This window comes from Oncorhynchus masou, chromosome 8 (assembly GCF_036934945.1).
Source record: "Oncorhynchus masou masou isolate Uvic2021 chromosome 8, UVic_Omas_1.1, whole genome shotgun sequence".
NCBI classification, from domain to species: Eukaryota; Metazoa; Chordata; class Actinopteri; order Salmoniformes; family Salmonidae; genus Oncorhynchus; species Oncorhynchus masou.
The window spans coordinates 26,043,502-26,070,412 of record NC_088219.1 but is presented as its reverse complement, the minus strand read 5'-3'; the positions used below and the strand labels follow the sequence as shown (position 1 = coordinate 26,070,412).

At 42.6% G+C, this 26,911-nt stretch overlaps 1 protein-coding gene across 1 annotated transcript in view; it reads right to left on the bottom strand.

The window, feature by feature from the left end:
• LOC135544450 (astrotactin-2-like) overlaps positions 1 to 26,911 on the bottom strand; it is a 501,862-nt gene that overhangs the window by 346,555 nt on the left and 128,396 nt on the right. The window contains exon 4 of the mRNA XM_064972062.1: positions 2,388 to 2,540. Within this exon, the coding sequence (XP_064828134.1) occupies positions 2,388 to 2,540 (153 nt within the window). The remainder of the gene's footprint in view (positions 1 to 2,387; positions 2,541 to 26,911) is intronic.

The window sequence follows — 26,911 nt, the reverse complement described above, 5'->3', positions numbered from 1 at the left end:
TCTCCCGCCAGCGACTTGCACTGAGACTCTTTAGAATTTGAAAGTTGGACCACTGAAAGGATTTGATTTCACAGAGCCGACATTCACTGACAAAGCTAATTCCTGGGCTATTCGCTCAGGGTCTTTCAATGACAAAAACTTCTAACTTGTGGGTTAACAGAAAATATAAAAACACTTTTTTCAAACACAAAGACATAGCCTTCCTGTTAGTTATGTTGGTTGGACATCTAGCAACCCCCCCCCCAGCCAATTGTTAGGGCCTGCTCTACAGGATCTCACAGCTAGGCTCTGTGTAAAACGCTACATTACTTAGCATATAGAGCAGGCGGCGTGAGGGGGTGATGAAGTGTATAGTCAAGGGCATGGGGTAAGCTGTCCAAGGTTAATGTCTCATTTCCACAGTGGCCACTCAGTCTCTTCCAGTAGTGGGTAATGTCAAATTGATGGGTCTTTTACTGTCATATATGATTTGAGTGCATGGAAATGGCCAAGGTCTGAATTTATGGTCCTGAGGACTGAGGTCATGGATGTGACTACAATCTAGCCATTGTAGTGAGACGCTGCATCACACACACACGCCTCCAGAAAGTAAAGGGATACAGCATACTAGAATAACAAGCCAAATTATCATCAGCATGTACTTGTACATTATATATATATTATATACCACCTCGGACAGTTACGCCGGCAGACCAGTCATGATGGATCGGCGGGGCTCCGTGTCGCTAGTAAAGGGTCCAGGCCAGGCCAATTGGCAAAAGAGGTATTGTAGCCCAAGGATTGGCTGGTGGACCTCTTTGGCTAGCTGGGAGATGGGCCTAGCTCGAGGCTAACTCCAGGGTAACTGGTGCTTGCTTCGGGACAGAGACTTAGCCAGGAGTTGCCACCCGGATAGCAGCTAGATAGCTGTGATGATCCGGTATAATGGTTCAGAGCTTGCGGTATGAATCAGAGATGTGGTGGAGAAAAAGCAGTCCGATATGCTCTGGGTTGATATCGCGCTGTACAGACTGGCAGGAATTGACCGGGTTGAGGCTGGCTGATGTCCGAGATAACGGCGAGGACCGCTAGCAGTGGCTAACTGCCAACTAGCTTGTAGCTAGTTAGCTGGCTAGCTTCTGATGGGGGTTCCGGTTCTAAAGTATAAAAATAGTTGATCTCTGCCTAGAAGGCTGGCATCCCGGAGTCACCTCTTCACTGTTGACGTTGAGACTGGTGTTTTGTGGGTACTATTAATGAAGCTGCCACTTGAAGACTTGTGAGGCGTCTGTTTCTCAAACTGGACACTCTAATGTACTTGTCCTCTTGCTCAATTGTGCACCGGGGTCTCACACTCCTCTTTCTATTCTGATTAGAGCCAGTTTGCGCTGTTCTGTGAAGGGAGTTGCACGAGATATTCAGTTTCTTGACAATTTCCCGCATGGAATAGCCTTCATTTATCAAAACAAGAATAGACTGACGAGTTTTCAGAAGAAAGGTCTTTGTGTTTCTGGCCATTTTGAGCCTGTGATTTAACCCACAATTGCTGATGCAATTGTCTAAAGAAGGCCAGTGTTATTGCTTTTTAATCAGGAAACAGTTTTCAGCTGTGCTAACATAATTGCAAAAGGGTTTCTAATGATCAATTAGCCTTTTATAATGATCAACTTGGATTAGCTAACACAACGTGCCATTGGAACACAGGAGTGATGGTTGCTGATAGTGGGCCTCAGTACGCCTATGTAGATATTAGTTCCTTTGTTATTGTCTTTGTTTTAGTATGGTCAGGGCGTGAGTTGGGGTGGGCAGTCTATGTTTGTTTTTCTATGTTGGGGTTTGAGTTCGGCCGAGTATGGTTCTCAATCAGAGTCAGCTGTCAATTGTTGTCCCTGATTGAGAATCATACTTATGTTGCCTGGGTTTCACTTTTGGGTTGTGGGTGTTTGTTTTCCGAGTGAGTGTTTGGTCCACACGGTACTGTTTCGTTCGTTCGTTCGTTCACTTTATTGTTTTCTATTTCAGTGTTCAGTTCGTTTCATTAAATATTACATCATGAACACTTATCACGCTGCGCTTTGGTCCTCCTCTCTTTCTCCCAAAGACGATCGTTACAGATATTCCATAACAAATATTCAATTTCCAGCTAATTTACATTAACAATGTCTACACTGTATTTCTGATCAATTTAATGTTTAATTTTAATGGACAAAAACATTATTTTCTTTCAAAAACAAGGACATTTCTAAGTGACCACAAACTTTTGAACAATAGTGTACATGGTGGGTGTCAACCTTGAAAGAAATGTGCTCTCTGTACATTGATAAAAGGCTTTCATACAGAATATTTTATTTATTTATTTAACCTTTATTTCACTAGTCAGAACAGTGACTAATGAGCCTTAGTCTTACCTCTGGTGTGGCTTGGGCCTCTGTTGCGTCCTGTAGAAGAGTTGTATGTGACGTTGTGTTGAAAGTGGGAGATCTCCGGGGTGGTGTTAGTACGGAAACTCTCCTTAAACCGCCGCATCAATGCATCCACTGTCTCCTGCTTGGGGTCAAGGGCTGTGGGAGGGATAAAACAACGAGATGTGAGATCTGTTCAAAGGTTTCACACTTAGAGAGGGCTGGTTACAAAGCATGAGAAACAGGCACTGATATGTTGTAAATGCAAACAGGGAAGAGTAACGCAAACAAACACATCTGAATGATAGCCAGGTTGTGAAAATACTTTGTTCAGCATGTATATTGTATATTAAAAAACAACTGCTTTGCATCAAAGCTGCATTTAGAATGCATATATAATATAATACTTTGATTACTGACTGTGACTTTGAGGGCTATACATCTGGGCAGTTTGATATCAGGAAGGCCATTTTACTTTTAGGACCCCAATTGATTGGAACAGAGAAGGTGACAAAACAAGTTTGCAAAGTTTGATTCATTTAGAGTATTTTAGACTGAACAGCTGACTCACGCCAGACTCAGTCGAAATCAAAATGCATTTTGTGTCTGAGCACTGTAAATTACAAAGCCTAGTCACAGTAGATACATTGGTACTTATTTGGTGCACTGTTTTCAGTACATTTCCGCCTCCTATAAAGTACATAGGTTGTGGAAAAGAAGATGGGCTCTGCCTTTCTGACTGCCTCAGTTCAACAACCTTTCATCTCTACAGGGATCCCCCTTCAATGGGCTGCCCCTTGCCGCACTGTTGAACACTTCATTCCTAGTTCAATCGAATACACGCTTAACTGAAGGAACAACAAAGACAGAATGCAATATGACGTTTTATAAAATAGTTTGGGGAATGGCCTTGTCTCAGAGGGAAGATCCTCGGCGCCATGTGATGTGATGGCAGGTAGCCCTATGCGGGACTGCTGGCATAAACCCCCCGCCCCCATGACAGGCCTTAAGGTTATTATATATAGCTGGTGAGGAGGTGGATGGTTGTTGAAAACTGTTGCTGAAAAACAGCAAAGAAGAGAACATGGGAAAATGTACATATAATACATCCCAAGATTTACACCCATTGGTTGATAGAGAGGAAGGTGATAATTGCAAAAGTGAGTCCATAGGTTAAACACCACGCTTGAGGAAGGTGCATTATTGTGCCATGCTCATAGGCTATAAGGTCAATAGGTTAATGACGTTCCGCACATGTCTAATAGGAAAGAGGAAATGTAACAGGATGTTATGCTGGTGATGATACATTTGCATTCATGCCCACTATGCCCCTAGAAAAGGAAACAAAGTGAATTATGTTATGCTTACTGGATGAAGTTAAATTACATTTCAACCCCTGAAGAAATAACCTTTTTTAAATGTTTTCAAGTTTGGCATGAAGAAGCAGTTGTGCAATTCACATCTGAACAAGAAAATGCCCCGAGAAGCTTTGCACTATTTCAAAGTGGGTATCACTGCTGAATCGGGCTGCTGTAATAGACTCAAAGCACAAAGGACTACAGATGAGAAGAAAAAATGGGCCCATTTCTTTCCAGTTAATCTTCCAAAATAGAGCGCTCCAGTTTACAATAGGTAATGGGCATTGTTTGCATAGTCCCCTTTGAAAACCAATATGAGATGTAGTGAGGAGTTGCAGTGCGGCCCAGACACATTTCCTTCTACTCTGCAGAAAATCTCCAACCCTCGGGGGACTCATATGACCCATCTAAACATGTTCTGCCCCATTTGCGCCAACGAGACAAGAAATGAGAGAGAATATTCTTCCCATTGTTTCCTCAGCACAACAAAAAAAACGAAAACTATCCCTAAAAAACACAGAGGGAAGCGGACCATTTATCTAGAGCCTCCATTACCAAGCGGAGTGCTGTTCCCCCATGGCCCGCAATGCATCAAAAGTTCAATTAAAGTGAGATATGTAGACCTGGGAGTCTCTCGGAGGAGCGATGATACATCTGGACATGGGCTATTTACTCGCAGTGCAGTGTGTGCAGGAGCGGAGCGGCCTAAAGTGAGCGACAGAGAGGGGGGTTCGGAGATAGATGTGGCCCGGCTCACAGCGGTATAGCACACTCCACAGACAGGGTCATTTCTCAACCTCCCCAGCTCTGTCTTTCTGTCTGTCAGTATGGCTTTCAGGTGTGCTCACATCATGAATTATTATCAAACATATATTTGCCGGGAACACTCAGGGAATGCCAATGAGAGAAATAACTAAAGTGCTGAAATAAAAAGTTGCAGAATAAAAGTCAGACAGCATTAAAGTTGGAATGTCTATCACCTTCTTAACACTAGATGAGTGTATTTGTGCTTCTTTAACAATGGGCAAACATAAACAGAGAATGCATTTACGCTTTTTACTACCCAATGCTTTACATGATGTAACCTCCACATGTTAAACAGTGGCCATGCATACAGTACACTGGAGTATGCCCTCTGCCCTTTAAAATCCACTTAGCAGTGGTGAAACACACTATACTATGCACCATGTCCTTTACTAATGCCCACACCTTGAACAAGGAATGATATAACCATATAACGTACACTCTTGGCTCCTTCACGTCCACTTGAACACATAATGTATGAGTGTGGCATGCAGAAACCCCAGTGGAGGGTTCCATGAGCCTGGGAAGACTCAATGAGACGGCTCATCTAATGACAGTGAGACGCTGCATATGAAGCACTAGCCAGCTAGCAAGAGTGCTACGCTAAGACAGTAAATGCACTGAGAATTCCCCATTGGGGCTACGACGGTTCACTTGGCTAATCCACAGGCCTAAGCTCAGAAAACAAACAGACTGGGCGGGCCATGTGGGCAGCAGCCACTTAAGCCCTGACCTGCCATGACTGAGGAGTGTCTGCCTGCCTGAATGTGTGAAGGAAGGAGGTTAACTGGGCCCATACATATTGCATGGCCCCTTGGCGCTCACTTTGTTCTATCAGGGAGGCGGAGATGCTATCCCAAATAAGCCCTGTGAGGCCCCGTGGCGCACCTCTTCAAACAAATCGTTTGTCTCTTTAGTGTGTTCGGCAACTGCTATCCATATACTTTATCATGCTCTCTCTCTCCCCCTATCTGTGTAGCTGCCTTTCTCTCTCACGCACACACACACACACACACACACACACACACACACACACACACACACACACACACACACACACACACACACACACACACACACACACACACACACACACACACACACACACACACACACACACACACACACACACACCCTGTGACTGGCTATTGGCTATTGATATTGTCTTCCAAATCCAATATGTTTGTTGAGATTGGCTTTAAATCATGCCTGTGTGCTGAGCCTCTGTGTGTCTCTCTTGTCTCTGTATGAAGATATCATCCAAAGACACTCTAATTGATATCACTTAGGGGAAAGATGCATGTTGTCCTTTTATCATTGTGGTTCTTTTTTTCTTTTTTTGGTATTACAGCAAAGCTCTGAATTGAGCAAGTCAACAGTCAAAACTGGTTTCTAATAATTACAAAACACAAAGCTAGGAATGGTTGTCAGCAAGAAAAAATTATGTCATTTCAAAAGTTGAACTACCAAACTGGAAGTCAATTTCCTTCATAGCAGAAAATGGTTGGAGATGCAGGTATGAGACATACTACAGGACCAAAGGTATGTGGACACCTGCTTGTCCAACATCTAATTCCAAAATCACGGTGTAAAAAGTGTTTTGTTGTTAGGAACTCTCCTCAAACAATAGCATGGCATTTTGTCACAGTAATAGCTACTGTAAATTGGACAGTGCAGTTATATTAACAAAAATGTAAGCTGATATAAGACACTTATTTGTATCAACATTTGTTGCTTCTCTAAAACCTACGATCGTGACACAAGGTGCTGCATGATTTACAACCGTCCCGTTGACGTGACGCCGATACCTAAGTTCAGATTTACTTTCACTGGAACTCAGGGGACGAGGCCGAACCATGAAAAATTGCCCCAAACTTTACAGTTGGCACTATACATTGGGGCAAGTAGCGTTTCCTGAAACCCAGATACGCCCGTCGGACTGCCAGATGGTGAAGTGTGATTCATCACTCCAGAGAATACGTTTTCACTGCTCCAGAGTCCAATGACAGCGAGCTTTACACCAATCCAACCGCCGCTTGGCATTGTGCTTGGTGATGTTAGGCTTGTGAGCGACTGCTCGGCCATGGAAACCCATTTCATGATGCTCCCGACGAACAGTTATTGTGCTGGCGTTGGTTTCAGAGGCAGTTTGGAACTCGGTAGTGAGTGTTGCAACCAATGACACATTATTTTTGTGCCCTACCTGCTTCAGCACTCGGCGGCCCCAATCTGTGAGCTTGTATGGCCTACTACTTCGCGGCTTAGCCGTTGTTGCTCCTAGACGTATCCACTTCACAGTAACAGCACTTAGAGTTGACCGGGGAAGCTCTAGGAGGGCAGACATGTGACTAACTAACTCTTGGAAAGGTGGCATCCTCTGACAGTGCCATGTTGAAGGTCACTGAGCTCTTCAGTAAGGCCCTTTTACTGCCAATGTTTGTCTATGGAGATTGCATGGCTGTGAGCTCGATTTTATACACAAATTTGAAGGGGTGTCCACATACTATTGTATATGTATATAGTGTAGCTTATTGCAGATAGCTGAATATGGAGGATTTAAAAGATTACAGTACCTGAAGTAATAGCTACTAACAGCACTAGGCTTTCAGAATAATACATTTGTTTCCTTTACTTATTTCCTTTACTTTACACTTTACATATTATACTTTCCTTTCCTTAGGACAATGTTGGAGGCACTTCTGGGACCGAGGGTCTTTCTCTCCACTGAACGCCCAAGCTAGCGTCTCACTTGCAGCTCAATATGAGCCAAAGCCTCTGTGTCCTTATTTTCCCCTTCAGCATCTTCCTTATCTCCCCTAGTCCCTTATCTGCAGTGACAGTGGGTTAACAGTGTCTTAGAAGCATTGGACAGCCACTTGCGCAGTGCCCCAGTCCATGAGTAGATCTCATGGGCTCACACATCGAATAATGAAGTAAGCGACATATTTTTGTGTGCGAACCCATTAAACTTTTTTGTTTGTCTCACACCTCCCAGCACCAGAAGACTACCTTACGGCCACACAGCAGCTGTCTGTGTTTGTGTGTATGTGTGCGTGTGTGTGCATTTGTGCATGCGTGTGGGCGCATCAGTGTACGCAACTTTCTGTGTATGTGTGCTAGGATACAGATTGTGATACCTCGTGCCATACTGGGATATTTGGTAATAGCGGCACAGAACACAAGGGGTACGGTCTTCAAACCCCACTGATAATCTGTTATCCGAAGGTTAGCAATACGAACAAGCACATGTAGAATTTCATAGAGAATGCTAACTAAATGCTAACTCGCGCTTTGCAAACATTTTATAGAGTCTGTGACCTAAACTATACAAGTATGTCCAAAATGCTACTCCCAGTTTTTTGCACGCACAAAACAAATATTATCCAGCAAGGCTCTTGGTCCAGGAGGGCATTATCTCCTGTTACCAAGCGAATGCTTGATTTTGGAAGAAGCTAATCACTTAAATAGATAGCTAACTAGCTACTAATTTAGCAAACCATATGTACAACGACAGAGCATGTAGCACATAGCTTTTAAACAAACACCACATGACTGGAGACACCGTCAAGCTTCATTATGAGAAATTATGTGACAGGTGAAATTAAGAATGCTATCTTTTTTGAATCTTCTTAAGTATTGCACAAGTTGACTGCAGGTACTTACTTAAAAGTAGCTACAAATATTCACATTTATTAAAAAACTTCAAAGAAATAGTTTTGACGGTATTGAAAAAACATACTGTGGCTTCTTCCAAATACACCGGGATACGGTATACTGTATACGGTATAACGCCCAAGCCTATTGTCTGCACACGTGGTTGTCTGTATATGTGCATCCGCCTGATCAAAGTTGGGCAACAGAAACCAGTCATGTGAGTTAGCATTGGGAGTTACTATTTAGTGTTTGTTGGCATAACACTGGCCCTCAATGGGATCTCACATCCAATATGTCTGCTAGAAGTGCAGAAGACTGGAAAGGTGAAGGGGATTTACTTCAAGTGGCCGCTCCACATCTCAAACAGCCAGCTCTCCTCCCTCTCTTTTCCTTCCCTCCTCCTTGTCTCTCTCCCTCTTTGCCTCATTTCCACTCTTCCTCAGCCCTCCCTCGAGATCTCATCAGTGAGAAACCCGTTGATACAGAAAGAGAGTGAGGAGGAAGATGGCAGGGGGATCAGTGCTCTCTACTCTCCAGTGGGGACATGGCGGTAACTGTCCTTATTCAATGTCCACCACGACTACATAAAAACACTGGGTAGCTAGGGCGAAGTACAGTAACATGGCTAACAAGACATCCGACTGTCAGGCAATTTATCTGTCAGGGCTATGCCAATTATCCCCATATCAGACTGTTATGCTGATACAGAGCCACAATATATCTATTCACAATGAGATGTCATACAACAGACCAGGCACATTTTTTCTCATTCACTCAGGTGGGTTTTGCTGCTAGGAAACCAGGCAAGGCTAGAGTGGCAACAGTTATGAGGCCAGTTTACGAAGGCACCACAAGTTTGGATTTCAGAGGAACAAAACAAATCTACAAGAGCCATGCAAATTCATGGTGGCGGATGTATCCATGAGGGAAATGTGGTTCTCATTAATCTTAAGAGCCTACAAATCCCTGCTACTTTAGTCTCTAGTCAGTCCACGGGGAAGAGAAAGGATGGGAGCCCAAATATCTCTCTCTCTCTCCACTCTCTTTCTCTCTCTCCACTCTCTTTCTCTCTCACTGTCCAGATCAGGCTGAGGGATTGAAAGAGACGGAGATAAATGGAAGGGAAATGGGAATACTCCCCAGCTCTGATTCCCTTTGTGATTTATTCAATTTACTGTTGTTTCAAGGCGAGTCTGGAGGGGCAGTCTGAGCCTGCACCCAGGGATGGCACAGCCATGACAGTGCTGCCTCTGGGAGCGTGACGAGAGAGAATGGAGAGAAGAGAAAGAATGGTGAGAAGAGAGAGAACACTCAAAAAGAGAATTGGGGTGGGCTGAGAATTGGAGAGGTGGGGCGAGGGAGGCAGGCAGGCAGGAAACAGGGGAGAGGGAGACGGACAGAGATGAGGCCTGAATGAAGGGGAAGATGGGGCATAGAAGACATGAGAGAGAAAGAGGAGATGGAGAATGGACTTGGGGGGAAAGAAAACCATACAGAGAGAGAGAGAGAAAGAGAGAGGAGAAGAAAGGCAAGACCAAAGGGAGAACAGATCAAGAGGGCAGGGCAAAGGAGGGCGATAGAAGAGATCAAGAACCGGAACATCTCAGGAAGAATAAAAGAAAACCAAAAACCCCGAAGGTGTGCACAGAGGAACAGGGATGAGACCCAGATAAATCATCAAACGCAATCAACATGGACATATTTTAGGGAACGAAACATTGCACATCCCATCACTATGATGAAAGCAGTGTTTCTCAAAGCCATCTGGAACTTGATGTAAAAGGCCAAATTGAATCTCTCCATAAAGATGAATATTTTGTACATTCTAATTGGACTATTAATAGGTAAATATGGCACCCACGTTGACTGTCCTACCTCCTGCAGAAAAGTGTTCTAGTTCCACTGGATATGACAGTAAACACCCACCAGGCAAACATGAATTGAAACAATACTTTTCACCATATTTTATTAACGTAATTTTTGATTGAATTTGTATATACAGTTAAAGTTAAAAGTTAATTAAAACTCGTTTTTCAACCACTCCACAAATTTCTTGTTAACAAACTATAGTTTTGGCAAGTCGGTTAGGACATTTACTTTGTGCATGACACAAGTAATCTTTCCAACAATTGTTTACAGACAGATTATTTAACTTATAATTCAATGTATCACAATTCCAGTGGGTCAGAGTTTACATACAGTTTACATACACTAAGATGACTGTGCCTTTAAACGGCTCGGAAAATTCCAGAACATTACGTCATGGCTTTAGAAGCTTCTGATAGGCTAATTGAAAATTATGTGGATATATTGAAGCAACATCTCAAGACATCGGTCAGGAAGTTAAAACTTGGTTGCAAATGGGTCTTCCAAATGGACAATGACCACAAGCCTACTTCCAAAGTTGTGGCAAAATGGCTTAAGGACAACAAAGTCAAGGTATTGGAGTGGCCATCACAAAGCCCTGATCTCAATCCCACAGAACATTTGTGAGCAGAACTGAAAAAGTGTGTGCGAGCAAGGAGGCCTACAAACCTGACTTAGTTACACCAGCTCTATCAGAAGGAATGGGCCGAAATTCACCCAACTTATTGTGGGAAGCTTGTGGAAGGCTACCCAAAACATTTGACCCAAGTTAATCAATTTAAAGGCAATGCTACCAAATACCAATTGAGTGTATGTAAACATCTGACCCACTGGGAATGTGATGAAAGAAATAAAAGCTGAAGTAAATACTTTTCTCTGATATTATTCTGACATTTCACAGTCTTAAAATAAAGTGGTGATCCTAACTGACCTAAAACAGTTTAAATGTATTTGGCTGAGGTGTATGTAAACTTCTGACTTCAACTGTAGACAGTTTTTGTCTCAATTATACAGGGTGTCCATTATGGTTCACATTTGTCAAATCTAAACAAATCAAATTTTATTGGTCACATACACATGGTTAGCAGATGTTAATGCAAGTGTAGCAAAATGCTTGTGCTTGTAATTCCTACCATGCAGTAATATCTAACAAGTAATCTTACAATTTCACAAGAAATACCTTATACACACAAGTGTAAAGGAATGTATAAGAATATGCACATAGAGTGGGGAGAACAAGTATTTGATACACTGCCGATTTTGCAGGTTTTCCTACTTACAAAGCATGTAGAGGTCTGTAATTTCATTATCATAGGTACACTTCCACTGTGAGAGACGGAATCTAAAACAAAAATCCAAAAAATCACATTGTATGATATTTAAGTAATTAGTTTGCATTTTATTGCATGACATAAGTATTTGATCACCTACCAACCAGTAAGAATTCCGGCTCTCATAGACCTCTTAGTTTTTCTTTAAGAAGCCCTCCTGTTCTCCAACCATTACCTGTATTAACTGCACCTGTTTGAACTCGTTACCTGTATAAAAGACACTTGTCCACACACTCAATCAAACAGACTCCAACCTCTGTATCGTGAGATTTTGAGTGAAAACCTCCTTCCATCAGCAAGGGCATTGAAGATGAAACGTGGCTGGGTCTTTCAGCATGACAATGATCCCAAACACACTGCCCGGGCAACGAAGGAGTGGCTTCGTAAGAAGCATTTCAAGGTCCTGGAGTGGCCTAGCCCGTCTCCAGATCTCAACCCCATAGAACATCTTTGGAGGGAGTTGAAAGCCCGTGTTGCCCAGCAACAGCCCCAAAACTTCACTGCTCTAGAGGAGATCTGCATGGAGGAATGGGCCAAAAAAACAGCAACAGTGTGTGAAAACCTTTTGCAGACTTACAGAAAACGTTTGACCTCTGTCATTGCCAACAAAGGGTATATAACAAAGTATTGAGATAAAACATTTTTTTGACCAAATACTTATTTTCCACCATAATTTTCAAATAAAATCATTAAAAATCCTACAATGTGATTTTCTGTATTTTCTTTCTAATTTTGTCTGTCATAGGTGAAGTGTACCTATGATGAAAATTACAGGCCTCTCAACTTTTTAAGTGGGAGAACTTGCACAATTGGTGCCTGACAATACTTTTTTGCCCCACTGTACATATGAGTAATGTAGGGTATATAAACATTACATAAAGTGGCATTGTTTAAAATGACTAGTGTTACATTTATTACATCCAATTTGTAACTATTAAAGTGGCTAGAGATTTGAGTCAGTATGTTGGCAGCAGCCACTCAATGTTAGTGATGGCTGTTTAACAGTCTGATGGCCTTGAGATAGAAGCTGTTTTTCAGTCTCTCGGTCTCAGCTTTGATGCACCTGTACTGACCTCGCCTTCTGGATGATAGCGGGGTGAACAGGCAGTGGCTCGGGTGGTTATTGTCCTTGCTGATCTTTTTGGCCTTCCTGTGACATCGGTGGTGTAGGTGTCCTGGAAGGCAGGTAGTTTGCCCCAGGTGATGCATTGTGCAGACCTCACTATGGTTGTGGGCGGAGCAATTGCCGTGCCAGGCGGTGATACAGCCCGACAGGATGTTCTCGATTGTGCAACTGTAAAAGTTTGTGAGTATGTTGGTTACAAGCCAAATTTCTTCAGCCTCCTGAGTTTGAAGAGTCTCTGTTGCACCTTCTTCACCACGCTGTCTGTGTGGGTGGACCATTTCAGTTTGTCCGTGATGTGTACGCCAAGGAACTTAAAACTTTCCACCTTCTTCAATACTGTCCCGTCGATGTGGATAGGGGGGTGCTCCCTCTGCTGTTTTCTGAAGACCACGATCATCTCCTTAGTTTTGATGACGTTGAGTGTGAGGTTAATTTCCTGCCACCACACTCCGAGGTCCCTCACCTCCTCCCTTCAGGCCATCTCGTCGTTGTTGGTAATCAAGCCTACCACTGTATTGTCGTCTGCAAACGTGATGATTGAGTTGGAGGCATGCATGGCCACGCAGTCATGGGTGAACAGGGAGAACAGGAGATTGCTGAGAAGGCACACTTGTGGGGCCCCAGTGTTGAGGATCAGACGAATCAATCAAATAACAATCATATTTGGATGTTGATCTGACATTTGCTACGTAGGATGGTCCCTCTTAAGGAATGGTAAGAAGGACCAACTAATCGCTAGTTAAGCTTATGGAAAACAAGCTAATTAATTAACTAGTAGCTCCCTCAAAGTGCATCAAGCTGTGAGGACAATACAGTGCCACTGACACGGCCTGCAACGAAAACATGCGGACTCTCCTTCACTGCAGCCGAGGTGAGTAAATCATTTAAACGTGTTAACCCTCGCAAGGCTGCAGGCCCAGATGGCATCCCCAGCCGCGCCCTCAGAGCATGCGCAGACCAGCTGGCTGATGTGTTTACGGACATATTCAATCAATCCCTATACCAGTCTGCTGTTCCCACATGCTTCAAGAGGGCCACCATTGTTCCTGTTCCCAAGAAAGCTAAGGTAACTGAGCTAAACGACTACCGCCCCGTAGTATTCACTTCCGTCATTATGAAGTGCTTTGAGAGACTAGTCAAGGACCATATCACCTCCACCCTACCTGACACCCGAGACCCACTCCAATTTGCTTACCGCCCAAATAGGTCCACAGACGATGCAATCTCAACCACACTGTACACTGCCCTAAACCATCTGGACAAGAGGAATACCTATGTGAGAATGCTGTTCATCGACTACAGCTCGGAATTTAACACCATAGTACCCGCCAAGCTCGTCATCAAGCTCGAGACCCTGGGTCTCGACCCCTCCCTGTGCAACTTGGTACTGGACTTCCTGACGGGCCTCCCCCAGGTGGTGAGGGTAGGCAACAACATCTCCACCCCGCTGATCCTCAACACTGGGGCCCCACAAGGGTGCGTTCTGAGCCCTCTCCTGTACTCCCTGTTCACCCACGACTGCGTGGCCATGCACGCCTCCAACTCAATCATCAAGTTTGCGGACGACACAACAGTGGTAGGCTTGATTACCAACAACGACGAGACGGCCTACGGGGAGGAGGTGAGGGCCCTCGGAGTGTGGTGTCAGGAAAATAACCTCACACTCAACGTCAACAAAACTAAGGAGATGATTGTGCACTTCAGGAAACAACAGAGGGAACACCCCCCTATCCACATCGATGGAACAGTAGTGGAGAGGGTAGTAAGTTTTAAGTTCCTCGACATACACATCACAGACAAACTGAATTGGTCCACTCACACAGATAGCATCGTGAAGAAGGCGCAGCAGCTCCTCTTCAACCTCAGGAGGCTGAAGAAATGCGGCTTGTCACCAAAAGTACTCACAAACTTCTACAGATGCACAATCGAGAGCATCCTGGCGGGCTGTATCACCGCCTGGTACAGCAACTGCTCCGCCCACAACCGTAAGGCTCTCCAGAGGGTAGTGAGGTCTGCACAACGCATCACCGGGGGCAAACTACCTGCCCTCCAGGACGCCTACACCACCCGATGTTACAGGAAGGCCATAAAGATCATCAAGGACAACAACCACCCGAGCCACTGCCTGTTCACCCCGCTATCATCCAGAAGGCGAGGTCAGTACAGGTGCATCAAAGCTGGGACCGAGAGACTGAAAAACAGCTTCTATCTCAAGGCCATCAGACTGTTAAACAGCAACCACTAACATTGAGTGGCTGCTGCCAACACACTGACTAAACTCCAGCCACTTTAATAATGGGAATTGATGGGAAATGATGTAAAATATATCACTAGCCACTTTAAACAATGCTACCTAATATAATGTTCACATACCCTACATTATACATCTCATATGTATACGTATATACTGTACTCTATATCATCTACTGCATCCTTATGTAATACATCTAACACTAGCCACTTTAACTATGCCACTTTGTTTACATACTCATCTCATATGTATATACTGTACTCGATACCATCTACTGTATCTTGCCTATGCTGCTCTGTACCATCACTCATTCATATATCTTTATGTACATATTCTTTATCCCCTTACACTGTGTATAAGACAGTAGTTTTGGAATTGTTAGTTAGATTACTTGTTGGTTATTACTTCATTGTCGGAACTAGAAGCACAAGCATTTCGCTACACTCGCATTAACATCTGCTAACCATGTGTATGTGACAAATACAATTTGATTTGATTTGATTTGATTAGTCCTGCCTTGTGTACTGCAGGCTGTTGGGTGCGTAGATACACACTCTCCAAGAGCCCACTGGGTTCTGACCGACAACATACACAACTCTGCCCACCTACTTAACCCTCTACACCCTGTAGATAAACAGAAAACCCTAGAGTGCATGTTGTATGTGTGTTTTTCACACATATATCTACAGTATAGAAGTCTCCCCTTGCCCAAGTGCTTGAGTAGAAAAGCACTGGCCGTGCTACAAACTGAGTTGCAGGGAAAAGAGGTACCTATCTTCAATCTTTGCCTTTGAAAACGGGATGACAAGAAAAATTGACTGAATAGAGAGCTCTAAATGGGTCCAATTGGAACTTTTCTGGGGCCTTTCACTCCTTCCAAATGATGCCCAGAGAGAGAGAGAGAGAAAGAGAGAGGTGGTGTGGTGGGTGTGAATGTTTGGCCTGCTCTGCCCCACTTACCCATCCACCTCCTGTGTCATGCACTTATCTGCTGGGTTTTGTCCCCTGTAATGATCGGCAGAAGAGGAAAGCAAGCGAGATGTGGGCAGGAAAAGCTTGGAGCTTTAAAACACATAGTCACACTGTCTCAGACATCCAGGGAAAGTACTGCTGTTCGAGAAATACCGAGCCACAGACACACACACACACACACACTCACACACACATGCACACGCACGCACGCACACAGAGACAGACACTCTCTCTTCTCCTAAAGACTTTCTCTCCGGGGCTTGTACTTATTGTCTAATTTCTGTCATTTCCTGCCTCTCAAGAGCTTGTAATGTTCAGAGTCAAACGATTTATTTTTGACTACCACTGCCTTCCTTTGTATTTCCAGCCTCTGCTGTTTTTTTCTACATCGTCTCTTGCCACGGGCCTGTATGAAATATAAATGTGTTTCTTCCCCTGCCTGTGTGCCAGCTGAGGCATTGCGGGTCACAGTCTGATCTCACGCTGCTCCAAGAGAAGCCATGCCAGGACTCTACTGCCACAAATTGGCTAAGATATACACCCGTGTAGCCCAAAATATTGAAATATATTTACATTCACTTATCTACTGTGATCTACTGGAGAATTGCTGGGAATATTTATGGACACATTACGGCTACTTTGTGCATGTGCCTGCGAGAGGTAACCTGGCAACAAGGATTTATGTGTCACCCTTGGCAAGAGGAACCTGGCCCCAATATTGAAGGCTTTAGACACTTTCCAGCTAAAGAACAGACCTGCACATTTGATTCCCTAGCATCTGTCCTCAAGATGCAGTTTCAGTAAAAAACAACCAGCATTCTGTCAGACAATGTACTTGTGTGGCTCAGTTGATAAGAGCATGGCACTTGAAACGCAAAGGTTGTGGAGTCGATTCCACCAGTACAAAAAAAAAATATATATATATATATGAAAAGATATACTTGGATAACAGTGTCTGCTAAATGACCCAGCCCCACTGAAAAAACACATATATTGAAAATGAAATCTTACCATGACTGGAATATTTACAGAACAGGTTGATATTACATTATCCAATTGTTTCGCCCTCCTTGTTGTTCATTTCTATTTTAACTCATACAATCTCCACCCTTCATGGAACTCGAATGGCTTCTTATCAGTGCATATGTGTTGAAGCACCATGCATATAAGTAATGCTCTTCACTTCAAGCGTAGAGCAGCAAAATGAGATACAAACAGCCCATCGAAGGAACTCATCGCCTGAAAGGAACGCATTGAAGTGCACCCCCTCTTATCAAATTCAAATAAAGGAAGAAAAACACGTATGATTGCTCGTGCGTTGTGCCTCTCAAGCTCTCACGAACTGCCCAATTGATGTGATCTCACAGCCAGTGAGACATTTACATCCCCTGAGACTTCAATTCCCAGCATTCATCAATGACCTCACTTCATCTGTAACCTTGGATGCACCAGATTGATTATATTTGGCTCTGTGGATGAAATTCAGGTCCATACAACGTCATGAAGTCAGCATCCATTACTTAAAATTGTATCTACTTAGTCAATTGTTCAGATTGAAACGGCTTCAAGTGTATGCCCATGTCTAGCTACAGTAGCTCCATTCTTGCTGGCTAGGTTTAGAAGGTAATGAAGTCTATGAAAAATCACATCAACCACAACAGCCGAGAAGGGTCTGTCTGCGACCCGCGTCCTGGCCAAGATCAGGGAAGAAATTATTTTATCAATGTTTATTATTAGTATTTCTGCAAAATCACTGGATGTTTTGGAATCAAAACATTACTGCACGTAAGGCGCCAATGTAAACTGAGATGTTTGGATATAAATATGCACATTATCGAACAAAACATACATGTATTGTGTAACATGATGTCCTATGAGTGTCATCTGATGAAGATCATCAAAGTGATTCATTTTATCTATATTTCTGCTCTTTATGACTCCTATCTTTGGCTGGAAAAATGGCTGTGTTTTTTCGACTTGGCGGTGATCTAACATAATTATATGTTGTGCTTTAGCTGTAAAGCATTTTTGAAATTGGACACGATGGGTAGATTAACAAGATGTGTATCTTTCATTTGCTGTATTGGACTTGTTAATGTGTGAAAGTTACATATTTCCCAAAAATATTTTTGAATTTTGCGTGCTGCCTTTTCAGCGGAATGTTGTCGAGGTGTTCCGCTTGCGGAACCCCACGCTAGAAAGGTTAATTACATTATTTTACTTTTAGATTTGTGTATTGTTGTGAATTGTTCGATACTTCTGCACTGTTGGAGCAAGGAACATAAGCATGTCACTACATCCGCAATAACATATGCTAAATATGTGTATGTGCCAAATAAAATGTGTTTTGATTTTAGATCTCCTAACTTGCCATATTAATTATCCTAACTTGCTACATTCTTCCCTGGTCTTGCTCGGAAGATGCGGGTCAAAGTCAGACCATATTGTCACAGACAGCTAAAACATATCGAACAGGCTGACTGCCTCCTCGTGGGACAGATGTAATGGAGTTTCAGTGCCCACGCCAGAAATATATATAAAAAAAAGATATTGTAACTCACCGCTTTCCTGGGAGCTCAGGATTTCATTTGAAATTGGAGTGTCTGACTGAAGCCTGAGATATGGTATCCATTTTAGAAACTCCTACAGCCAGACATCATTTAGGGTGTTCCTAATATGGATGCCATACTGGCAACTGAATCGCATGGCACGAACCATAACTCAAATTAATCACAAATTTACACTGAGTCACTGTGAGTTGTGAAGCATCCCGAGTTCCCCCAGCTTCAAAAACAATAACTTACTGTAGAAGGCAACTGTGGAGAAATATCACCGGGTCCTGCAACAGTGATACTCAGTAATTACCAGCACATGTAAGGGCGGAAATGAACCAGGAAAGACATTATGTAAATGTAATTATTACAGTGTGCCAATTCATCACACTCTGAGATAATTCAGTTAATGGAATGTGCCATAAAATATAATGCTTTTTCCTCAATTGCATATTGAGTGAATGGGTTGGCGGAGTAAAGGCAGCAGCTTCAGGCGCTCTCCTCGACCACTCTACACAACAACAGAAAATCACTAGGCTATTGGCATGTTGTCACTGTATCTTCCACCAAAACAACCATCACTACCTGAAACAAAATCAATAGCTGAAGCCAGCAAAAAAAAAGATGTGTTTGTTAACCTCCTTGATTCTATAAGATTGGAGGATTATTTTAGCGTTGTGTTTGTGTTTACAGGTATTTGAAGCGCTACAATTGAGGGAGTTCTATAATTTGATTACAAAGATTCTCAATTGCTTCCTCTGGATTTTTTGTTGTTGAAATGCAGCTGTATAGGAGTTTTTGAACGGAACCAACGCTAGACAGAAATGCAATAGCTTATCTACAATAAGTCTCATTCTGAGTTGAATCCTCAGGCTCCCAGTCTTTCTCCTCCCTGTGGAGTGACTCCAGACTAAAGAAGCAGGGATATGTAGGGTCTTAAGATGAATAAAAAGCACATCTCTCTCATGGATACATCAGCCACTGTGAATTTGCATAGCTGTAAAACCAATATTCTCTGTCTTTAAGATACAACGAGAATAGGACATGATTGATCTGCTGTCATTGGATTAATACCTTTAGGGAAAAGCTCATCATGTATAATATTGCTAAATGGAGTAGACCAGATTAAGGCATGTGGAGTCAGTGAAACATCCATTTTGTGCCCCCCACCCCCCCTGTGTTGCAGTTGCTCACTGTGCTGTGCTGTAGTTGAGTCAGTAGCTGAGGTGTGATGTTTCATACTAGGACCTGTCTGTGCTCTTGACCTGCAGTTAGACACTCAACAGTTGAGAGAGAAATATCAACATGCCTTTAGAACAACACAGATATCATACTGTATATCACGATCCGTGAGGTGCCCGTTAATGTTAAATGTGTGGGTTGGTAAGTGTGAGCTTTTGCTCCACGCTACATTATGTTGATTATATTCAGTAGATCCTATACCACTACATCAAAATGTAGCTGCTACTAGGACACAACCTATACTTCTGCTTCAGTGAAGGCTCCTCAGAGGAGGAAGGGGAGGACCATCCTGCTCAGTGAATATTCATTTAGATAAAACTATGCTAAATATATTCACTTCATCAAATACCAGATTAAAACACACTGATTTGAAATGAAGATACATTTGCAATGAAGATACAGTACAGTAGTCTCAACAACACACTATAGGCTAGGACCATGGTGTAGCGGTAGCCAGAGGACAGCTGTTCACCATCCTCCCCTGGCTACATTGATTTCAATACAACATCTAGGAGGCTCGTAGCCCTTGCCCTCTTCCACAGACCTACAGGGTAAGTATTACCACCTCCGGAGGATATCCTCAACCAACCAAGGCAAAAACCCTGTGCTACCCAGGAGCACGAGTACAGGACATCACAAGGCTGCTTCCGACTGTTCTACGACAGATGCCGGTAGCTGACACTGTTGTAGTCCATGTGGGGTCAAACGACATCAGGAGGGGCTAGCTCTGAACATTTATTTTAAAGAACTGATTTTGCCAATAATTTCAGGTCCAGTACCATTGTTGGGCCGCAGGTGTGAAAGATTCAGCAGACTGCTGGCATTACATATCTGGCTGAGACATTACTGTAGCTTTGCTGGAGTCACTTTTAAAGATAACTTTGACACCTTCTGGAAACAGAAGATACTCTACAGGAATGACGGTCCATCCAAACCATCTTGGCTCCTCATCTTGACTTTTCAATGGTCCAAGAGCAGCTTAGTTAATCCTTACCATTGTGACGATGAGTTGTCATAATGCTGCATCAAATGTACATGATCCTAGGGGCATTGGCAAACACAATGTAAGTAACTTTGACACAACTTAATTTGTGTCCCTAATTGCACCGAATATCCTAAAACTATTGTATGCTGTAATCATGAGCCTATGAACCAGAGTTACACTGTTAGCACTGAGGCGGTGTGACCTAGCAGGAAGACCACTTTGTGCAGCTCACCCTGCACTATCAGCTCCAATATAAATAACATGGGCAAGTCTACTTCAGATAAGCTTCCCAGTAAAGCACTAAAAAGAATCAAGCAACCCAGAAAAGTGTTAAAAATTGTTCATATTGACATATGCTGCCTGAGAAACAAGGTCCATGAAGTCAATAACTTGCTTGGAACAGATGACATTCATATTCTGACTATCTCTGAAACTCACTTAGATAATACATTTGATGATACAGTGGTAGCAACACATGGCTATAGCACCTACCGAAAATACAGAAATGACAACAGGGGCGATGTTGCAGTCTATATTCAGAACCACATTCCTGTAAAATTTAGAGACAATCTAATGTTAAATACTGTTGAAGTAATATGGCTACAGGTTCATCTGCCTCGCCTAAAGCCTGTTCTTGTGGGAAGCTGCTATAGACCACCAAGTGCTAACAGTCAGTATCTGGATAATATGTGTGAAATATCAACAGAGAAGTATATTTTCTGGGTGATTTAAACATTGACTGGCTATGTATTGATCACATCTTTACTAACCAGTATCCAAATCCATAGGATGTAGTCACAATATAATAGCCATATCTAGGAAAACCAACATTCCTAAGGCTGGGCCTAATATAGTTTATAAGAGGTCATACAATAAGTTTTGTAGTGTTAATGTTCATCATGTAAAGAATATTTATGGTCTGTGGTGTGATGAGGAAGAAACAGATGCTGCACTTGACATATTTATGAAAATGACTGAGAATAATAGCAGATCATATTGCCAAACCTATTTGCCACATCTTCAATTTAAACCGACTAGGAAGTGTGTGTGTCACGACTTCCACCGAAGGTGGCTCCTCTCCCTGTCCGGGAGGCGCTCAGCGGTCGTCGTCACCGGTCTACTAGCTGCCACCGATTCCCTTTTCCTTTTCTGTTGGTTATGTCTGTATTGGTTTCACCTGTTTCTCGTTTGGTATTTGGTTCAGGGCTATTTAAGCCTTCGATGCCCACCTGCTTTTGTGCGGGCTTGTTTTCTGTTCTGTTTGTGGATGGTTGTGTTTGGTTATGTTTTTGGACTGTTTGGTGTCCTGTTTTGGGGAGGTCATTATTTTCGCCTGTTGTTGTTGGCGTGACCTTATTCTTATCGGAATAAATAAGGCAAACCCAAAGAACCCTCTGCTCTCTGCGCCTGACTCCGCACCTACCACTGTTAGCTACGTGATAGTGTGCCCTCAGGCCTGGAGGGAAGCTAAAGTAATTCCGCTACCCAAGAATAGTAAAGCCCCCTTTACTTGTCACGGTCGTCCTCCTCTTTATCTGAAGAGGAGAGGCGAGAAGGATCGGAGGACCACAATGCGGCGTGGTATGTGTTCATGATGAATATTTAATAAAAGAAAGCACTGAACACTGAATACAAACTATACAAAAACAATAAACAAATAACGACCTTGAAGCTATAAATGAGACCTGTGCTGACACAAGCAACTAACATAGACAATCACAAACAAACAGTGAAACCCAGGCTACCTAAGTATGATTCTCAATCAGAGACAACTAATGACACCTGCCTCTGATTGAGAACCATGCTAGGCCGAAACATACAAATCCCCAAATCATAGAAAAACAAACAGACTGCCCCCCCCAACTCACGCCCTGACCATACTAAATAAATACAAAAACAAAGGAAATAAAGGTCAGAACATGACATTAATGGCTCAAATAGCCGACCAATCAACCTGTCACCAACTCTTATTAAACTTTTGGAAAAAATTGTGTTTGACCAGATACAATGCTATTTCACAGTAAACAAATTCACCACGTACTTTCAGCACGCTTATAGGGAAGGACACTCAACAAGCACATAACTTACACAAATGACTGATGATTGGCTGAGAGAAAGTGATGATGCAATGATTGTGGGGGCTGTCTTGTTAGACTTCAGTGCAGCTTTTGACATTATTGATCATAGTCTGCTCCTGGAAAAACACATTTGTTATGGCTTTACACCCCCTGCTATAATGTGGATAAAGAGTTTATTGTCTAACAGAACACAGATGGTGTTCTTTAATGGACGCCTCTCAAACATAATCCAGGTAGAATCAGGAATTCCCCAGGGTAGATGTTAAGGCCCCTGCTTTTTTCAATCTTTACTAACGACATGCCATTGACTTTGAGTAAAGCCAGAGTGCCTATGTATTTGGATGACTCAACACTATACACGTCAGCTACTACAGTGACTAAAATGACTGCGACACTTAAAGACTTGCAGTTCGTTTCAGAGTGGGTGGCAAGGAATACGTTCGCCCTACATATTTATAAAACTAAAAGCATTGTATTTGGGACAAATCTTTCACTAAACCTTAAACCTCAACTAAATCTTGTAATTAATAATGTGGAAATTGAGAAGACTAAACTGCTTGGAGTAACCCTGGACTGTAAACTGTCATGGTCAAAACATACTGATACAAAAGTAGCTAAAATAGGGAGAAGTATGTTCATAATAAAGCGCTGCTCTGCCTTCTTATCAGCAATATCAACAAGGCAGGTCCTACAGGCCCTAGTATTGTAGCACCTTGACTACTGTTCAGCCGTGTGGTCAGGTGCCATGACAAGGGATTTAGGAAATTGCAGTTGGCTCAGAACAAGGCAGCATGGCAGACCCTCGGATGTACACTGAGAGCTAATATTAATAATATGCATGTAAAGCTCAGTGGAGGAGAGATTGACTTCATCACTACTTGTATTTATGAGAGGTATTGACATGTTGAATGCACCGAGCTGTCTGTCTGAACTGCTGGCACACAGCTCAGACACCAGTGCATACCCCACAAGACATGCCAAAAGAGGCTTCTTCACAGTCCCTAAGTCTAGAACAGACTATGGGAGGCGCACAGTACTACATAGAGCCATGGCTACATGGAACTCTATTCCACATCAGGTAACTGATGCAAGCAGTCAAATTAAAGAACAAATTATGAAAATAAAAAACAGATTAAAAACACCTTATGGAACAGCGGGGACTGTGAAGCAACACAAACATAGGCACAGACACATGTATACACACACACGCAATAAGATATGCACTATACACACACATGGATTTATTACTGTAGATATGTAGTAGTGGTGGAGTAGGGACCTGAGGGCACACAGTGTGAATGTATTGTAATATTTTTAAAATTGTATAAACTGCCTTAATTTTGCTGGACCCCAGGAAGAGTAGCTGCTGCTAAGCAGCAGCTAATGGGGATCCATAATAAATACAAATACAAATCAAAGCTTTTGCAATGTGAACTGACATGATGTTCATCCAATCATAGGATTAGGATCAGAGAACAAACCTAGTGTGATGTATTGGGGTTGTGCCACAGAGCATTATGAGGGTTCTATGTGTTGAGAAGAGTGGTGAGTTGGTGACATACTGGATAGAGACTGAGAGTGAAGAGTGATAGTTGAGTATGTTTTGTATATTATTAAAATTAGCTTCTTCAAACCACAGGAGACAGAGGAGGTAGATTGTATAATATTGTTTTCTTGGTTTTGGGACTTTATTGTTGTGTGGAGTTAACAAGGCAAAAATAAATTGAACTAACCTTAGTAGCAAGTGCTAATGTTAGCTAGCTACCAGAGCACAGTTTTCTCCATCAGAATGGCTAGCTAATGCTAACAATGTAGTAGATTTTTTTGTTAAAGAACCCCGCTCATTGCCCACATCCAAATTCTTGGCAAAAGCTGCATTAATCATGAGATGGACTAACATCTGCCTATTCAAACTGTGCAACACGAGACGGTAAGAAGAAACAGGGTCACAAGCAGCTTATCGGAAAGAATTGGCTTTTACTTAGGGGCACAAGGAAAGGGAAAGTTCAGCTAACAAGGGCAACTACAAGGAGCTTGCAGAGGTAATCACACGTTAGGATGCTTTACTTGCTGAGCATATGGACGTTTCTACGGTCTTTTCTGAGATGTCAAAATCAATTGAGAATAATTTGATAACTTCCAATGCATCATTCATTAAAAGTGAGATTAAAAAGAGAGGTTGACGCAGCACATTTCTACGTGCACCCTCAAGTAGGCTTTCCAAGATAAGACAGTCACTCCGACAGACATGACCAATAACTCATTATATAAAAGTTGCAGCAGCCTAAGCTACAAAAAACGAGACGAATTTTCAGTCTGATCAACAGTAGGCTACTAATAATAGCCCCTGCATACAGCCTATGCGCCCTGTCCATCTGGTCAGGTTAAACAAATTGGTAACGTGAATGTGAATGTGATCACATTTGGTTTATATTGAAACTTGGGCTGGCTAGGTTGCCAACCTTGTCAATTAATAAGGATTAACTGGAATTAATCAATCAACATAAGCCTGATGAAATAGACCGTGAGTAAAAAAAATAATAATTGGCCTACAGTTGCATAGGCCTTCATGATACAAACAAAATCAAAATAAAGCAAGCTCAGTCGTGTGAGTTATATTGTCTATCAGTTGTTGTCTCTGTGAGGAAACCCCCCTGTTAGTTTAGTCTAAATATAATTCATACGAACAAGTATAAGGTTGCTGCAGACTGACAGGGTTTTCATACTCCCCAGGGCCAGGAGTATTTTCCAGGAGTTTAAGACCATGTGACCTGATTAGGAAAAACTGGTCCCATCATAGCCCATATAAAACCTTCTTACAACTGATTCATCCCAAACCCAAACCTATGATGGTATTGCTGTAAAGGAATGTATCTGATATTTGAATTTAAAGCTTAGTCCCCTGCTGTTCCCTGATTAAGAGGGGATGACCACTCCACTCCACTACCATTGTCAACTTTCTCCTGACATGAACTGAAGCCATGTCTCATGTGCCCACTCATCCACTGGCACATTGAACATTTTCCTCTTCAAGCACTATCAATTTTCTCTCAATACTGTATGTAGAGTCAATCACAAACTACTACTACTATATTGTAACATTAGTACACATCAATGATTTTGCTCCATGGTTGGACTAACTCACGCTTAGGTCTTTTGTATAACTGTGTAGTGTCTTGTGTTGTGGCTTTTTGTCTTCCCAGTCAAATCCTGTCCTGCCCTCAGTGGAAGAGTTGAACTTTTCTCCAACACCATCCATCCATGACAAGACAGTCTTGCACTGAAGCCTCTGAACACCTCAACTCACGCCTCATACCCTCATTCAATCACTGCTGTGATCCCTTCCCAACACTGTAAGTAGCCCTCTCATTCCCGTTCCCCATAATATAGTACTATAAATGTCTTTATTAAATGCTTTAAGTTGAAATAAAAGAGGATATTAGACGATTTTTGAAACGCTTTGTCCTCTCCGTGTAGTCCATACCTTTGCCGTGGGTCTCTCATCCTCCTCCGTTTTTCAAGTAACCAACCCCCACTGTTCTTCTTCTAACGTCCTCATTTTCCTTTAATTTACGGCAGAAGAGGTGTTCTCCCACACACCATAACCATCATCATCACCACCACCATCATCATCGTCATCTCAATAACAGTAAGTCCTAATTGTTTGGCATTATCGTGCATGAGGGTCCTCCCATTAACTTCTATGAGTGCAAGTGAGCCAACAGTACCACGCCTATGTGACATCAGTAGAGAAAAATGGCTGACAAACTTGGCAACTCTCAGGCAGCTCAGGGCAACGCTTTGATTCATATCTAATCAGGGTTGTCAACCTTCACTTTGACAAATGGATGGGAGCTCAGTACAATAGAGACTTTCCCTACTTTACTGTTGCTTCTCCAGGGCATCTCTCTAACTCTACTGAACTCACTCAAGGACAATTAACTGTGGTGGGCTTTTATTTTGTTAATTTACTTATGGGAGTATACGTGCGTACACACACACAAAGCATGGCTCTGAGCAGTAGCATGCAAACTACTCTTCAAAATGACTGCAACCTAAAAACACACCAATACTGACAAAAGGTGTACATTATCTTTGTGTGAAAAGTAACTTGTTGCATATGTGTTTGTGTGAAAACCAGGATGATAAACGACAAAAAGGTTCATTTTAATGCATTCCTCTTTGCAATTAAAATCCACATATCCCAAAAAACATACTATACATTTCTCAATCTCTGTCAACTGCAATATGACGGGCCAGGGTTCCACTGCACTGAGGCTTTCTTAACAGCATCAATGTTGATCGATAACA